General features: G+C 36.9%; 2 protein-coding genes across 9 annotated transcripts; one reads left to right on the top strand and one right to left on the bottom strand.

The window, feature by feature from the left end:
- Window positions 1-1,175: 1,175 nt before the first annotated feature.
- LOC106670245 (ATP-dependent Clp protease ATP-binding subunit clpX-like, mitochondrial) lies at window positions 1,176-12,140 on the bottom strand. 4 transcript variants are annotated; one of them, XM_014400398.2, is made up of 12 exons: window positions 11,840-12,140; window positions 11,329-11,482; window positions 11,050-11,271; window positions 7,109-7,254; window positions 6,834-7,014; window positions 6,543-6,719; window positions 6,311-6,475; window positions 6,095-6,195; window positions 1,995-2,150; window positions 1,768-1,932; window positions 1,478-1,699; window positions 1,176-1,419 (listed from the first exon to the last, which is right to left on the bottom strand). In XM_014400398.2, exons 2-12 carry the CDS (start codon window positions 11,390-11,392, stop codon window positions 1,222-1,224), a joined length of 1,797 nt encoding a protein of 598 aa, XP_014255884.1. In that variant the 5' UTR covers window positions 11,393-11,482; window positions 11,840-12,140; the 3' UTR covers window positions 1,176-1,221. The 4 variants fall into 4 exon arrangements, with proteins under 4 accessions (XP_014255884.1, XP_014255887.1, XP_014255885.1 ...); XM_014400401.2 differs by having other exon boundaries at window positions 6,543-6,695; window positions 11,840-12,139; XM_014400399.2 differs by having other exon boundaries at window positions 11,946-12,039.
- On the top strand, window positions 12,031-17,334 carry LOC106670247 (ATP-dependent (S)-NAD(P)H-hydrate dehydratase). Of its 5 annotated transcripts, none has more exons than XM_014400403.2 (2): window positions 12,031-12,209; window positions 16,171-17,334. In XM_014400403.2, the coding sequence occupies exon 2, from the start codon at window positions 16,221-16,223 to the stop codon at window positions 17,205-17,207; it is 987 nt and encodes a 328-aa protein (XP_014255889.1). In that variant the 5' UTR covers window positions 12,031-12,209; window positions 16,171-16,220; the 3' UTR covers window positions 17,208-17,334. The 5 variants fall into 5 exon arrangements, with proteins under 5 accessions (XP_014255889.1, XP_014255893.1, XP_014255890.1 ...); XM_014400407.2 differs by having other exon boundaries at window positions 12,122-12,209; window positions 16,188-17,334; XM_014400404.2 differs by lacking the exon at window positions 12,031-12,209 and adding an exon at window positions 12,221-12,582.
- The last annotated feature ends 1,216 nt before the right edge of the window (window positions 17,335-18,550 follow it).

Raw genomic sequence — 18,550 nt, 5'->3', positions numbered from 1 at the left:
AATTTATTTAATTATAAAGGCATACAACCACGATGGGTCAAAACTGCCTTGATGACGAATTAATCAATCAGAGAAGAAAACAGAGAGCGATAAGCCAGGAGGGGCACAGCTAACTGGACACCACCAGACCAGGCAAGAACCAGACATCCAGACCAGCTCCTCTCCACACAAGACCTTAGTGGTGAGACAGTGGCAGACTTCTCAGAAAGCTGCCCCTGGTGTGCCAGCATCAGCAGCCCTCCCAAGTTCCAGGGGAATATTGGGCTTGGGCAATTTGTGGCCAGTTTTTGGAGAATTTTCATGTAACTAGGTGCCGTACAAGACACCGAGTATGGCCTTAGGCTTGGAAGTGTTTCAGGCAATTTGTATCTTGCATGCATGTATGGCCATCAACGTTATAGGTAGAAGTAGACACACAGAGTGAAGTTAGTGAAAAGTAAATAAGTCTGACAGACTAAATCATCTTAGGAAAAGCAGACCAAAATGATCTGAAATTGTTAAATTACAAAAAAATATTTTCAGACTAACGCAAAAACCGAGTTCTTCAAGGCTTAATTGTAATAAGAAAAAAAATATAATTTTTATTTATTTATTTATGGCGTTATGAGCTTATTAGCCAGAGTACGATTCTGTTGATTATTTCTTCATATACAGTTGGGGTGGGGGAAAGAGTGTGTAAATAAAAGGGCCAGGGGCAAAGGTGGGAATCGAACCCACGATCGTGGGGTCTACGAGCCAAGAGTTCACGCTGATTTTAATTCCCTAATATAATAATTAGAAAATACAATTTTTAAAAACAGAAATATATAAGGATTTCAAACAGCACAAATTAAACCAATGTGTTTATTTCTAAATAATAATAAGCATCACAATTATTAACTAACTACAATTTATTATCGAAGATACAGTACTTATATACATCATCGCAAGTGATATTTACAATTTGAAAAATAAAAGTATTGATTAGAGTAAGGAACTGAAAATAACATCTCTTTTGACAGAAAGATTAAAAAGGGAAAATTCAAAAGAATAAAATATATATTTACATATTTTACAAAATTTAAAAGAAGTTATAAGGGGCCAATCAATTATTAAATAATATTTTATATTTTACAAATTGCAAGAAACCTTTCACCTATAATAATTATAAACCACCCTAAATAAAATTGATGTTACACAGTTGAGAATTTTATTTTATTGTTTATGTTGTGTAAATGAGTATCATTTGGCCTCGGCCCTCAGCTCGATAGGCCTGTGCTGTTCCTGATTCGACTGCGGGCCCGGGGGAGGCTCGACATCGACAGGCTTGCCCCTGATGTAGACGGGACAAGTCTTGCCCTTCACACAGTCCTCGGTGATGTGAACGCTCACCACGTCTGACCCAGGAATTTCGAACATGGTTTCCAAGAGCAGCTTCTCCTAGAAAAGACGAAACGTTTATACTTTTGTGATTTTCTAATTTAAAGTTATTACGTACCATTATCGCCCTCAAGCCTCTTGCACCGGTCTTTCGTTCCATCGCAAGCGCTGATATAGCTCTAAGTGCGTTCGGCGCAAAAGTTAAATCAACTTTATCCATATTGAAAAGCATTTGGTATTGATTCACTATTGCATTTTTAGGTTCGGTCAAAATGCGTACGAGCAACTCTTCGTCCAAAGAATGAAACGGCACCAGAATCGGAAATCGACCGACAAATTCCTAAAAAAAAGTCAACTTATTTAACATCAATTTACATTTTTAATCTAGTTATATTGAAAATTAAATACTGGTATCATTCCAAAGTCTATCAAGTCTCTTGCTTCGACTTCTTTAAGTAGGTTATCCTTCTCTTTGTTATCCTCGCTGACAGAATCACCTTGGTTGGCGATGTCAGCACTAAGGGCAGCCCTTCGTCCCTGTAGAGGACCGCTTTGCATGCCGAATCCCAACACCTAGAAGAAAAAAAATTATATGGTTAAAAAGCTCGAACGATACCCGAAGTAGATGTACAAACCTTGTCGTTCTTCCTTCTGCTGACAAAACGATCTAGCCCGTTATAAGCACCCGATGCTACGAATAAGATGTTAGTTGTATCTACCTGAACCGTCTCACCTCGAAGTTTCCGCGGGGAATTCCGTTCAGCAACATTCACTATAGTACCTTCTAACATCTGTAAACAGAAAGAAAAATTAAATATGTGTTATATTCAGCCCTCAGACTCATAAATGGACAGCAATCTGCAAGGAAAGACCTTGTATAATAAACAATGGAGGAGATAGAGGAAGATGCCATAGGCATGTCAGGCCACTGCTCCAAAATATAACTTTTAAAATAATACAAGGTACAGGGTATCAGAACAGGCTGAATGTGGTTAGTTGAAGGCACTTTCCTACTGGTACAATGGCGACTCGAAAATTGACCTAGGCACGGGGGCTGGAGTCTTCATGATGAATCCATAACGAACTGACTCTAAATTTAGGTAAATATGCTACAGTTTTCCAGTCTGAAATCAGCGATTGAATAATGCACCAGAGAAATAAAAAGTCTAGGAATACATTCCTGGAAGATAGACGTCTCTGACGGTCAAGCAGGACTAAAGGCCTAGCCTCATGCAAGGTGAAGGCATCTATCTCTATGGATCTGCATAGAGGCCATGATGGAAGTCAGCGATACTAATCACTTCTCCCTGGCATGGGTCCCTGGGCATTAAGAGCATAGAGGCCATGATGGAAGTCAGCGACACTAATCACCTCTCCCTGGCATGGGTCCCTGGGCATTAAGAGCATAGAAGCAACGAAAAGGTTGACATGTTGGCCAAAGAGGGAGCCAACATGGACTCTCTGGATACTGAACCATACTGTGGCATCTTGCCACAAAAAAAGTATATATCGTAAAATGGATCCTTAATGAGACCAAAACCTGATGGAACAGTACCACAGGTAAGAGGCACACAAAGGGATTCAAAGAAGAGCCATCTGCAAAACTTACAAAGGAATTACTGGCAGGCAACCACAACCGAACCAGGATTCTAGTTGGGCTCCTGACAGGGCATTGTAATTTTTTTCCCCCTATTATACATAACTTCCCTTATTAAAAACTACTAAACTAAAAATTACATTAGGCTTTCCAGGCTTTATATTTATTTTTCTGAGAGATCATCTTTGGAGATTCAAGGTGAACAACTCGGGTTAATTGTGGAATTTATTCATGTGGTCTAAGAGGTGATGAATTTTGGTAGTTTTTGATAATTTTGTTACACCTAGTATGCTAATTTGGTCTATCAGACACGCGTTTCAACATCGGAAATCCATTACTTTTAAGGTTTTCTACTTCGTTGTGCCAATGATCAAGAATGCGCACGAGAATGGTAAGTGATAAAGAAAAATATCAGCCTATTCTTTTTTTAGTCACATTTTAACGATTATGTTAAAGATAGTAAGTGACCAAGAGGTCAAATCTTTTCACATGAGAGAGGGTTGTTGTTTTAACTTTAATAAGAAGAAAACAACATTACAAAAAAGCGAAAAAACAGATTGTGTAACTAATAAAATGAAAGTCCAGGTGTATGTGAAACCTTTACCCAAGAATTTAATGCAATAAACAAACGGAGTATGTAAATTTTGGGGTATTACAATGTTATGATGAACTGTTGCCACTGTAACTATATTTCAATGTTTAAAAGTTATGGCCTTATCCCATGAGAAAGAATGGGAAATTTTTTCAAAAACCATGCAGCCATTCTACAGGTTTTTTTGAAAAACCATGCAGCCATTCTACAGGTTTTTTTGATCTTATAACAGCTTCTACTGTGGCAGTGGTTGTTTGTATTAAAGGAAGAATGAAAAACTGTGAATTGGCATATCCTCTGTGCCAAGGAGATTAAGACCCTAGATATCAATAACAGAAGAATAGCAATCTACTCAGTCAGCCAGGTGGCACAGAGGGCAATTACTTCATCAGTAATAATCCAAAATGTTTGCGTTAGAGTACTTGTCAGGCATTGGGGAAAAGAACAAAATTACCCTTGTCTGGGTACCAGGACACACGGGGCAACAAAAAGGCCAATAAACTGGCCAAGGAAAGTTCCATAACACCTATTAGTCCTGAACCCTTCTGTGGTATAAACTGCAAAGCATGGATCCTTCAGACAATGAATTAAAAATAAATCCTCCATTCAATGAGAATGTAGCCCAGGAAATGTGAAAAAGTTTATCAAGGACCGTCACAGAAACTAACAGCAGAACTACTAAATCTCTCCTTCAATCAGCGTAAGTAGCTGTTACATCATTCCTTCGGGGAGCTGGAATTTACATACAAAATCATCGTTCCACTGTCAAAAATGGTATACACTCTTTCTCACTGATTAGAGGCGGACCAAATCAATCTTCATTTTCACTCAGAAAATTGTAATCTAATTCATTTTACAACTCACGTAAAAAAGAAGAAACAATATGCACTTTGGAAGGAGTGACTCTATCAAGGGCTCTTAACTCTAGAATAAATGTAACCCTCGCTTAATCTATCTGATGCATCATAAATTCCTTAACCAGTAGATGGGAATATCTCACTACAGCATGGATAAATATGCACCATAAATCTTGCTTAACAAGCTAACCATTTGGATTCTTTCCAATTGCAAGTTCTGTATTGAAAGTGTTGTTTTAATTATTACAGAGAGGACTGCAGTAGCCCCTGCGATCGTGGGTTCGATTCACTCCGTCGCCCCAGTCTTTTTTTTTTACGATACCTTTCTCCCAAGAGTATAATAAAATTCAACATCACATTCTCTGAGTTATGACTGGTTAATATTGCAAAATAAGGCCATTAATTTTTTTTTTTTTAATTCAGAAAGCAAAATCTTCACAAATCATCTGGCAAGTATCCTTAACATGTTTAAACATATATAAAATGACTTTACTATTCAGACTTTCACCCAAAGGGTTGTCACTCCCCGACGTGCATGCAGACCATAGTGTCTAAAAGGAATTCATCCACATTATTTGGCTGTGTCGCTAGTATCCCCCTTAAGCCAGATGTCCAGGAAATCATTGCTTCCCTACCAATATCAACAACTACGTCATTTCAGCCTTATAAAAATGCAAACTATAAGCTAGCCTAATATTAAATTGGATAAATCTATCACACAAATAAATACATTCAAACATATAAATAAATTCATACATTGCACACATTCTGATTAATCGGTGAAGTACTGGATATTCCTCCATTGATCTTAAACACAACCACTGTTGGGGGGGGGGATCGTAACACTACATTTCACCACCACCACCATTTCACACTAATATATACATGCATTCAAACAAAACACATTAAATAATACAAGGGAAACAACAGAACAAGGGAACCGTAAATCAACTGCTGTGCTCGATGTCTGTTAAATCTGGTGGCAGGCCTACACGCTCTCTGTATGAAGCCAAGGTGTGACTTGCCTCTATTATGTGGGACACATCGAGGCCCTGCACGGGCTTTCGCCCAAAAGAATGTGCTGTGTGTCAACCACTTATGACCAATCCTCAATCGGGTGATGACGATCGCTCATCTCTGGCTCAAGATTTTCAGAGGGCCATCTACCGGTCGTGCTCTTGGCTCACAAGAGCCCCTCGGATGACCCCGCCCACTGATGCTCTCATCTTTCTTTTATCATGTTTTTCACTATGAGCTTAGTGTAGTGGGCCTGATAGTGACTGTCTAGTCCAGAGGGTGGGACATCCCAGCTTTCGCCTGTCTTCACGTTCATTAGTGGCCGACCGGAACTCCAGAACCTGAACAACAACCTCCATTTTTCCAATACGCTCCAGCTTAGCTATTTCTCTAACAAGAGCACAATTGGGGGGGGGTTCCATAGAAAAAGGGATTTTACTGTTGTTTACTATATTAACAATTATAAACAAAATATTACTATTATTTATTATATTACTAAAATTAAAATAAATAAATGTAATATTTAAAATAAAACTAAAAATGTTGTCAACACCAGATAAAACTGTTAGAACTAACATTAAAGATTATAAACTTGCAGATGTGAAGAAATAAACAACATTCAACAAAGAAGTAACTTTTGAAAATATAAATTAAATTTTAAAAGGCACTTACCTTTAACATTCCTTGTTGTACACCTTCACCACCGACATCTCTTAGCTGATGAATTCCAGGAACGGCTCCGATTTTATCGACTTCATCCAAGAAAACTATTCCTGTACAAAATAACTAGTCATGTATCTATGTGTAAAGTATACAGTTAATCTAATTTCTATACATAATAAACTTTTTGGCTCATTTATTGAACATTATGAAATTCTAATTACTAACCTGTCTGTGCCCTGTCGACGCTATAATTGGCATCTTGTAAAAGTTTGGCTATCACACTTTCAATATCTTCACCGACATAACCAGCTTGGGTAAGCGTTGTACAATCACATATTGCAAAAGGGACATCTAGACATTGAGCAATCGTTTGTGCCAAGAGGGTTTTTCCTAAATGACAAATTACATCGTCATTAAAACTGAATTTATAAATAAATGGCCAAAAAAATAATCATACCACATCCAGTGGGTCCTAGAAGTAGGATGTTGCTCTTTTCTAGTTTAAGCTCATGTGTAGCAGCATCTAGAATATCACTTCCAGGCACATTCCTAGCGTTCTGCCTGTTGTCTTCATTTTGGAAGCCAAAGTTGTTCGAATGTCCACCTACACCTAGGCCGTTGATATGTAACAGATCTGTAAGGGCATCGTCAAAAAATTTTTCTAAAAGCCTAACACTAAAATTGTTCCATTGCGAAATATCGACAGTTGTGGAACGATTTTAATATGAAGCTAAATGTACTTACATACCTCTGTGAGCAAAAGCGTAATTCGGCCCCTGGTCCATAACGGCCATGTCGTGTCTCGGCAAATGGGCCGGCTGTGAGGGAAGGTTGTTGTATATCCTTTTGTAATGGTTGTAAACAGCTACAGACAACACTTTTTTCGCATGCTCTTGACCAACGACATGTTTGTTCAAATATTCGTATATCTGGAATAGAAATTTTTTGTTGACTGTGACTGATCGAGTTTATTTGTTTGTATGGAGAGATTAGAATAGAGAGAAGAGAATAGGAAATTCCGACCTTTTTAGGTGGTGGTGGTGGTTTCCTGACAAAGCCTCCTTTCAGCTCATCACGGGCCTGTTCCTTCACATTCCTCTTTGTATCTAACTCTGACAGCACTACGAAGAAATGATGGCACTTCTCACATTTCACAAACCTTGTTGAGGCTGAAATTTCAAATTATAAATAATCTTGATTATTGATAATAATTTTAAATGATTTCTAAATAAATATCGATTAACGGTCACTAATCACCACACATTATAAATAATCACAACGACAAATATCAATCATCACAATCTTAATAATTTAATTATTGGTATAATTATAAATAAATTTATTTTAGGTATANTATATATATATATTTGATAAAATATTAAAACCTTATTCAATAAAATAAACAAGATTAAAAAACAATCTCCAGTATAATTATTAATAAGCATTCATCATTATGTTATATTTAAAAGACCATCAGGGATGAGAGAAAGACAATATTTTGTTAAACTTGGCACTCAATATGATGTAATAATTATTTGGACAACATGCAGTGGAAGCCACTTCTCATGTACTTGTCCTCAACCCTGATCATCTTTAAATATACAATTAAGAAGGGAACAGTGACAACAAATAAGAACCCCAGATTTATAAGCAAAGTGATAATTTATTTTTCTTTAAAGAGATATAAAGGATAGTTTAGGCTAGTCTCATACTGAAACAGACTCCACTGACTGTGACATCTTATTCCTAAACAAAATTAAAAAACCCTAAAGTGCTCGGTCAGCATCTACACCACAGAATTGACCAGAGTATCGCTCGTGCTAAGTGAAATTGATAACCTGCCAGGCTCAAAATTTGTAGTCTGTAAGGATGTAGTAAGCGCAGTCTCAGCTATGCAAAGCAAATTCCCCACGGGCCCATTAACTGGAAAGAATTATGAAAGCTTAAAGACATTAAAAGATAAAGAATGCGACGTAATCCTCTTGTGAATTCCAGGTCATATCGGACTGAAACGAAATAAAGAGGCTGAGAAAGGGACAAAAGAAGCAGCAACTATACTGCAACCTGGACTCTGGCCAGTGGATGCCAAAAATGTATTGAAAAGATTAAGCTGGAATACTGGCAAATCCACTGGACTACCATTGTCTGATAAGCTAAAAATCAGTGAAACTGACAGTAAACCTTTGGGTGGAAAATAAAAACGGGAAACAGAATTCTCATATGATTAAGAATAGGCCACACCTGCCTGAAACATGGGCACCTCCTTGGTGGTGTCCCCTGTGTGGCTTGACTGTGACGGCAAAACATATTTTGGAAGTGGGTGAATAATTAGCGCTGCTCAAGATTCGGTGCACCTGCTTAACAATATATACATACAATATATGCATATTGCATTTATAACAATTAAATAATGAAAGTATTTGGCAAAAAAAAGAATGCAAAATCAAGAAGCTTTTTTTAAATAAAATTTAATTTAGCCAAATTCATTCATGTAATCCTCTTTTAGTTGAAATTTAACTTTTTACACTCACATTTATAAATAATACCTGGCAGGAGAAAGGAAGAATATGAGATGATGGGTTTTCGATATTATATTGTCAAAGTTAAACATCAAAAATTATATACAATGAATAAAGGAAAATTATTTTTGAGCTTGAAGTTAAGTTATTGTTGGCAATAATTCATTACAAACAAGTAACCACTATGTATACAAGGAATTTGAAAACAAAATCAACAACCCTTTTTTTGAAATTATATTTTGCTTAGACTCTCCTTTTATAGTTAGTAAAATGTATTTTTTTACAATTCCTATTAAATAGAAAGTTTATTAAAAGTTACGACAAGTTAAAACAGCTAAATTTGATAATTTAGCAATAACCATATTTTTTTGTTTAAAATGTTTCATTCGTTACTTCTATAGCCAAACTGACAAATAAATACAATATATGGGGCCCTTTTATTTTCCCTCTAGTTATGCAAAAAAAATAACTCAGATCTCCTAGCAGTAATTTTTTCATTATTTCAAATATTTTCTTGTAACATTTAGGGTTTTATATTAAAAAAAAAATTAATTCTATGGCACGTTATTCGTAATCTTCTCTTCTTATATCATGCAATTAGAAATTTATACTTCTGTCCATGATTTGTGCACCTTGCACGTCAATGTCATGTTGCACGTCAACTAATTTTAATCTTAACAACTAAAGGAATTTTTATGTTATAATTTAAATGAATAAAAAGATAACGAAAATGGCGAGTTTGTTCATGTGAATTATTAGATTGCATTGTTTACGTTACAAAACTGATTGCTTAGAATGTTTTTTAACACATTTTTTTAATAGAATTTAGATAACATTAATTAAAATGTACTTTTTAAACAATGATCTATCTTGAGTAGATAAGAGACTTTTTATGATTTTACTGTCCGAAGAAATTTTTCAAACAACCTTCAGAATTTAAATTAATCGAGGAGGATAAACAGACTGGTAAAGCAGTTGAACCTTTTAAAGCGAAAGGAACTGAAGCTGAAATTCGAGACCTTGACCTACTGATGGGTCTAGCAATTTCACAATAAACAGATAATGTCATTACCATCGGGTTGGCATTGGAAACAAACAAAAAAACTGACTCAATACAATTTAAGAAAAACAAATGCGAACAAATGTAATCAGCTAAAAATACCGACATTGTTAAGTTTCCTGAAATAAATCAAGCGATACAAGTCGATTCTCACTGAAAGATTTCAAAGTTCAATCAATAAAAGCAAACAAAAAGGCAAAAGCAAACTCGCTGGGTCTATTAAATAATAAAATAGCTACTAAGATTAAATAAATCCATGCTTGCGATATACTAATAATGTGATAAAGAAAGGTAATGAAAGTATCATATTTCAAGAAAAAAATGAATTACCAAACCAAAGAATAACCAGAAATCATTTCTATGGCTATTTCTAGGCAGAACAGAAGGATCCTGTGTCGCCGGATACTTTCATATCAATATGATTTGACTATTGGCGGATAAAGTACTGTTTTTATTTACTTATTTTTTATGGGAGTTCGTAATGCAGAGATCGTTTCAACCCCCAGGGTGTTGGTGTTTGTGAAAAATAATCCCATTTGTATGTGCCTTTCTAATTCAGGATGGATTTGAACCTTAACCGTTGTGGCCACTTATGACCCTTTTTTATAAGCTTCTAAAGGTATCATCCTAAACAAAGATACTACGTTGATTAGCATGGTTTTTATAATGACAAATACATATCTTTATTTATTTAATGTTTTTTAACAAGGTTTAACTGCAAGGTGTATGAATCGTTTGAATAAAAGCCCTTATGTAAATATTTCCTTTTCAAATTCAGGATGGATTTGAACATGGGTGATGGGTGCCTTGTCAACAACTAAACCATTGAGGTCACTGATGCCCTAATTTTTATCAGCTTGGAAAGGTATCATCCTAAACAAAAATACGATGTTGATTGTAATGGTTTAAATGACAAGTACAAATCTTTTGTTCCTTTTTTTTTTTAATTAATTTATTTTTAATAAAGTTTAACTATGAGGTTATATGAACTGTAGGATAAAAGCCAATTTGTAAGTAATCCTTTTTTTTTAAAGATAGTTCTTACTCACAGTAAGTTGTTTTCCAACGATCCAGATTTCGAGCCCTTAGCTCAACATCAGGTTGAAGGATTTCTACAACCTGATGATGAGCTAAGGGCTCAAAATCCGGAACGTTGGAAAACAATTTAGTAGGAACTATCTTTTTTAAAAAAGGACTGAACACCGCACTCACTCCATCATTCACCATTTCTATTAATTTGTAAGTATGTTGGGTTTGAATGCAGCGGCTGCTGAGTTCGAACCTGGGACCTTTAGTGATAAGCGCCTTGTCATACTTTAGCTGTTGGGGCACCGACACCCCCAACTGTTTTATTTTAATAGAAAATGTATTGAAGAGTCACTTACAGACAAAGGTCTCTACGAATATGTTCGGATCGCCACATTTCGGGCAGCTGATGTGGTTGCCGTCCTTTCCGTTCTTGCTCCCACCTAGGCCGCCGCCGCCGCTGCCTGGCAGCTCACCGGGGCCCTTCGGAGTGTTGAAGTCACCGACCCCGGTCTTGAAAAGGTTCACAGATGTCGAAATCGATTTCAAGTTGTCATAGCAGAGCTCGTACAAGAAAACGTCTACAAGCGATAAAATTGTTAAACTTCCGGAGATTTTAGATTAAATTTTTTACTTACTTTTTGGTAGTTTTGAGAACCTGAGAATTTTAATGGCAGCCAATCCACCTCTGACGCGGCTCATTTTTTTCTTTTTGTGTGTATTTCTTTTTATAAACAAGACCACTTGAGATTCGAATTTAACTGTCAGAACATTATTTGATACTGAACACCCCTGCGAAAAAAAGAAAACTGAGCCACTTGATTTGGTGGTGTTTATAAACCTTGAAACCGGGAGTGATTATAGGGGGGAAATAAATAAACTTTGAAAGGAGACAAATCGTCCATCGGACGGAGAAAGAAGACGGAATGAAAACGTGTTGGCCCTTTTGTCCGCGAATTTAAACGGATCCGCCTCAACCTCAAATGTAAATAAACTTCGTAAATAACAATAAATTATTAAAAAAAAGACCCCTAACTTTACTTTGTATCTCAAATGCGCAGTTGTGGAATAATGCAGCTGATCTCCCTCGAGTCTTAATACGCATTAAATGGCATTATAATAAAAACAAGACATGAGGAATATAATTACGTTTTCCGACGCCGGGGTTGCGACTCCAAAATTTCCAAAAGCAAAATCAACAATCCGAGTGGAAATTCATTTTCACCGGAGGAAGGTTTTTTTTTATTTTTCTCACCGAAAGTCAGCTGAACTAGAACGAAAATAGTTTTTGGAGAAAATCCGAGCCGCACTTCACAGAATCTCAGCTGTTCAACCGTCGACTGGGACGAAGTGAGAGAGATAACGTTGTTTATCGGCCCTCTCGTCACTGGCCTTGAGAGTCGAGACGTCCGAAGGTTCTCGCGGCCCCTTCTCGACTCGTGAACAACTGCCGAAGCGCCGATCTCGACCGGTTCTCGACTTACAATCTAATTATTTATTTATCACACAACGCGCCTGGGTAAGACTAGATCAATTGAAACGTAAAAATATTTCCTTTTCGTTATATAAATAAAGTTACACGGATGGCAAACGTTCTACCTCGACAATAAAAATTAAATTTAAGTATCAGCATTGACTGGTCAGTCCAGGCGTGTAAGCGGCCTCATACACTCGATTTACCTGTTCATCTTAAAATACTGATGATTAACTGAGTAGGTGTAACAACAGCTCAGTTTTTCAACCAGTTTCTAAATTTCTTCACTGTCACTTTTTCTTGATGTTTGCATAATGTGTGACAAAGAAAATTGGACTTTTGGTAGCTGCTGCAACCTTAGGGAAGAAGAAAAAAATTATAACACCTCAAAAAATAGCTACATTTGAACTCATTTCTTGTAGGTATATAAACTAGAAATAGGTTCATAGACTTTGTAGTAGGTGAATAGGAGTGTATCTGGCTGTTGTAGAATGTTTTATAGTAGTTGTACAGTACAGAAGCGTATGTTTCTGACTGAGATAGCCCTCAGTATGCTGAAGGTATATGAAGTCTCGAGGTAAGACTAATCGTGGATCAATTAAAGTTTAAAAAATAAAATTACGTATGAGCCTTGACAGGTCAGCCCAAGAATCTAGGCGGTCTCAGTTTATCTATTCATCTTAAGAAAAATTGGAATGAATAACTGAACACTTTGTGTAACAAGTTCAATTTTTCATCCAGTTTCTACATTTCTTCAGTCACTTTTCCTTGATGTTTGTATCATATGTGACCAAAAACATTTAGACTTTTGGTAGCTTCTTCAATCTTACGGGAGGAGAAAATTATAAACACCCAAGAAAATAGCCGCATAGAACTATAGGACTAGAAATAAGTTCATAGACTGTAATAGGTGGATAGGATCATATCTGGATGGTGTGGAAGGTTTTACAGTTGTTGCGCAGTACAGAAGTATACATTTCTGACAAACAGGGACTGAAGGGAAGTAAGGTCTGGAGGTAAGACTAGATCATCATCAATTGAAATACAGGGGGGCTGTGGTAGCCGAGTGGTTAAGGCGTCAGACTGTTGGCTAGTAGATCCCGCAGTCGTGGGTTCGATCCCCACTGTCGCCTCTGGACTTTTTTCTGACAACTAAGGGGACCAGTGGCCGCAATTGAAAGGAATTGACAAGGCACTCATCAATGGAAGGGGCGCGATCAGATCCCAGTGACCCTGAATTTGGTCCCAACTCACATCAAACATGAGTTTCTTCGAAGAAAGAACACCGGCACACTGGGTAATTCACACTCATGTTGCGAGCCCTCAAAAATCGAGCCAGGGATAAAGTACAATAAGCTGAACAGCTGCAGTGCTCACGGGGGACTCTTCCAGTTCTTGGTATCCATTGTTTAAAAAAAATTGAAATATAAAAACTCTATACAAGCCTTGACTGGTCAGTTTAAAAGTGTAAACAGCCTCATACACTCAGTTTATCTATTCATCTTAAGAAAAACTTAATGATTAACTAAACAGTTCATTTTTTCGTTCAGTTTCTACGTTTTTCCTTCAGTGTCACTTTTCCTTGATGTCTGCAACATGTGTGACTAAACAAATTAGACTTTTACCCTTTTGTAGTTGCTACAGCATTTAAGGTTGAGAAAATTATAAACACCCCAAAACAATAAATACTACACTCATTTGTTGTAGGTATGTAGCCTAGAAAAATAGGTATATAGACTTTGTAGTAGGTGGGTAGGAGCGTAACTAGCTGATGTGGAAGGTTTTGTAGTACTTGCGCAGTGCAAAAGCATATGTTTCTGACTGAGATAGTTCTCAATTTACTAAAAGGAATTAAGGTCTGGAGGTAAGATCTAGATCGTGCATCAATTAAAATATAAAAACTATACGAGCCTTGTCTGGTCAGTTTAAACGTGTAAGCGGCCTCATACACTCAGTTTTTCATCCAATTTCTACATTTTTTCTTCAGTGTGACTAAAGAAAATTAGACTTTTGGCTTTTGGTAGTTGTTACAACACTAAAGGGTGAGAAAGTTATAAACACCCCAAAACAGTAAGTACATACACTCATTTGTTGCGGGTATATAGCCTAGAAATAGGTTCATAGACTTATAGTAGGTGGATAAGAGCGTATCTGGTGGTATGGAAGGTTTTATAGTAGTTGCGCAGTACAGAAGTGTACATTTCTGCCTGACATAGCTCTCAGGTAGAAATGGTGAATGATGGAGTGAGTGTGGTGTTCAATCCTTTTTTAAATAAGATAGTTACTGTGAGCAGGAACTATCTTTTTTAAAAAAGGATTAGCTCTCAGGTATATTGTGAAGTAAGACTAGATCATGCATCAATTGAAATAGAAAAAATAAAATCTAAGTATGAGCATTCATTAGTCAGTCCAAGCATGTAAGCGGTCTAATACACTCAGTTTACCTGTTCATCTTAAGCAACAACTGAACAGTTTGTGCAACAACAGTTTTCCATCCAGTTTTTAAATTCCTTCAGTGTCACTTTTCCTTGATGTTGGCATCATGTGTGACCAAAGACAATTAGACCTGCCTTTCGGTAACGTTATATCACTAGAGGATAAATAATATAATATAGGACTAGAAATAGGTTCATAGACTTTGTAATAGGAGCATTTCTAGATGGTGTGGAAGGTTTTATAATTGTTGGGCTGTATAGAAGCATTCGTTTCTGACAGAAGCACTCAATATACTGAAGGGAATCGAGGTAAGACTAAATCATGCATCAATTGAAATGTAAAAAATAAAATTTATGTACGAGCTTTAACTGGTCAGTTTAAGCGTCAAAGCGTCCTCAGTTTATATGACTATCTTAAGAAAACATTGAACAGTTGGTGTAACAACAGCTCAGTTTTTTATCCAGTTTCTACATTTTTCCTTCAGTATCACTTTTCCTTGATGTCTGTATAAAATTAGTCTTCTGCCTTTCGGTACCTGCTGCAACCTTAGGGGAGGAGAATTAGAAACACTCCAAAAAATAGGTTCATAGACTGTGGTAGGTGGACAGGAGTGTGTTTGGTTGGTGGGAAGATTTATTGTATTAAATATTTAATTTATTGAAGGGAATTGAGATCTTAGACTTCATTCCAAAAACTGAACTGTGAAATAAGCTAGTGCATTTAATTGTTCAAAATATTAGATTAAAAACCTAAATATGATGGCCAAGTAATAGGAGTGTCCTCTTTATTTACCTGTGCATTGTCCAAGTAATACTTGTTTATTTGGCAACATTTTGTACTGGTACTGGCTTCCCGTTGCTTCAAAAATTTATAATTTCCCAGCACCATCAACACGTTTGTGCATGGTGCAGTTCCAATATGCATGTATATTGGGGCGAGTCTGTCGCAAGCTTGAGAAATTGTTTCTACACAACCTGCAGCCTGGCGACGTTAGTCCTGCATGTGAGACTCTAGGAAGGGCAGGAGGCACATACAGGAGCATTTAGCTTGGCCACCACTTTGTGCAGAAGCTTATTAGCAGACTGCATGGCAAACAGGTGACAGAGCAAAGTGAAAAGTGTGCAGATAGCCGCTTTTCCCTTGTTCACTTTATCACTGATATGCGGCATAAAAGTGAGTTTACACCCAATATCACCCCAAGATATTTGACCTTTTCAGACCATGACACGGTCACACCTTCAAATTTATAAAGCAATGGTCCACACTTGCTGAAAACTATTCCCTCTGTTTGATTATGATTAATTTTAATTTAACTACAGTTGTAGAAACTTCCTATACAGAACCCTGCACAGTCTAATCTGTTCGATATTGTATTTATCCTCCAAGAAGAGGAGTAAAGAGTAATATTGTCAGCGTAAAGAGCCATTTTTATGTTCTTGGGATGAAGAATTTTGTTGAAATATAATTGTTTGGACAGTGCATAAAAACTGAGCCAATATGAGGTCTTAAAATCTTTTGGACCTTCACATGATTTACCCTTGCCAAAATCAAATTGTTTAAAATGTTTCAGGTATTTTTGTAATTCAGTGATACTGTGCTGTATAAAGAGAGAAATTCGTCATGTCAAAGGTCGTCGACTACTCCCGGCTTGTGAGGGACTCTGCCAGTTTGGTGCCAGTCCTCCTTGAGACATCTCACAAAGGTAATTCTGGGAGGATAGGAATTTTCGGCGGTTCGGTCGAATTTTCAGGTGCCCCTTATTTCGCTGGAATAAGTGCTTTAAAAACAGGTGCCGATCTCGTTTATGTGTTCACCGCATCGAGTGCGGCACCTTCGATCAAATCATATAGTCCGGAGCTCATGGTGCTGCCCTTCTTGGACTCAGATGATGCAGCTACTCGTATCAGGCCTTGGTTGAAAAAATTGCATTCCATTTTGTTAGGCCCGGGCCTTGGAAGGCATGACACGATCTACAGCAGGGTCAAGGATGTAATAGATACTCTCAAGACGACTCCGACTGACACCGGTAAATACCGGCCTCTTGTATTTGATGCTGATGCCATACATTTCTTGACTCACCATCAGAACATTCTGAAGGACTACCCTGGCCAGGTATTCCTCACGCCGAATACAGTCGAATTCGACCTCCTGGTGAATGTCATACTTGGACATGAGTACGAACAGCCGACCGAGAAGCTTATGAAACAGCTGTCCAAAGAGATCGGAAAAGACGTGACTATAGTGCTCAAAGGTAATATCGACCTGATATGCGACTCGAAAATGCAACTTGTATCGGACACAAAAGGCTCGTTAAGGCGGTGTGGCGGTCAAGGAGATATCATGTCGGGGATTTTGGCGACTTTTGCCGCCTGGGCTGCTCTGAGAGAATGGGCTGATTGTTCGCCCTCCTCAAGTGAGGTTTCTGACAACATCCTTGCAGCTTATGCGGCTTCTTTTCTCACTAGGACTTGTAGCAGAATTGCATTTGCAACACACTCGAGGTCAATGCTCGCCACAGATATGATAAAAGAAATACCTTCCGTATTCAAATCGTATTATGATTTTCAGTTTCATACCCATGGTGAAGATTTCCAAAATACCATTTAATATTAGTTATTACTGTTACTGTTAATACATATAAGTGTAAGAGTTTGCAAATACTGTTGATTGTTTTGTTAATTTATAAAAATGTTTTACAAAATTGTTATAAAAAAATATACTGAATTGAAACTCATTTTGTGTACATATAATGAAAAATATTTAAAAAACAAAACCATATTTATATTCCTAAAAGTTAATAATTTTCCATATTTTCAAGTATAATTGTTATTTTTTAAAAGCATGGATTAACAGTTTAATAAATTATTATTTGTACAAATTTTTGAAAAGTATCATACTTTTATGCAACATCTCTTTAGGGGACTGCGATGTGAAATGGCAGGGCATCTGACTTGCATTTATCTAAAGGTGGTTCAAATCTCGGAATAGCCCTTGGACTTTAATTTGACTCTTGGAATTTAAGAGTAATTTGATAAAAGTGATGTTTAATGGATGACCCCCTCGTTCACGAAACCCAATAGGTAGTTGGATGTTAGGCCCTTCTGTATAATAATATTAATCAAAATTAATTAACTTTTGATCTAAGGTCTTGGTTGAGATGAAAAAGCTAGTGTCACAGTGGGATTTGAACCGACGGCCTTCAGCATTACGCCGTTGCTCTAACCACTTGAGCTATTGTAACTTCACAAAAGAAGTCGAAGAGAAGGACTTTGACCCGCAGATCTTTATAAACTAATAACATCTGGCTTTCCACCCTATGTTTTTTGACTGGTCAGTTCATACGTGACAAACATTTCAGGTCCAGGTAGAAAATTTATCCTAAAAAGTCTATCTGTGGGTATATATCAATGCTCACTCCTTGGTCCAGTATTATTATTATTATTTAAATGACCTGCCCATAAAATAAAATGACGTTATGTTGTCATTGTCAATAGTGCTTTGTGCTTTATATATCTCATCATGGAGAAATGACACCATAAAACACCCGACTGACTCAAAGACCTACAAAAGCAGCTAAGATATTTTCACAGATGGAAAATAATTATTAACATTGACAAAACACAGGCCATCTTATTCAGCAAAAGACCTACTGACACAAAATATAAATAGGAAATCGAAATAGAATGGTTTTATACGGTAAAATACTTATGGGTTCGACTGGATAGAAGACATGTTCACAGAACACATTAACACATATAAAGGTTTAATGATACAATTATTTCCAACAGTAGAAACTCAGTACTTAGTTCCGCTTGACCAATTAATACAAGACAATTAATTAAGGTTTTTAGTTGAGATGAAAAAAGCTAATGGCACGAGAGGGATTCGAACCCACGACCTTCGGCTAGATAGATACGCCGCTGCTCTACCACCTGAGCTATTGTGACCTC

Source organism: Cimex lectularius, unplaced genomic scaffold (genome assembly GCF_000648675.2).
Source record: "Cimex lectularius strain Harlan isolate CLEC.00 unplaced genomic scaffold, Clec_2.1 scaffold94, whole genome shotgun sequence".
NCBI lineage: Eukaryota > Metazoa > Arthropoda > Insecta > Hemiptera > Cimicidae > Cimex > Cimex lectularius.
The sequence above is the reverse complement of the archived record's forward strand: the minus strand, read 5'-3'. Positions and strand labels throughout refer to the sequence as shown.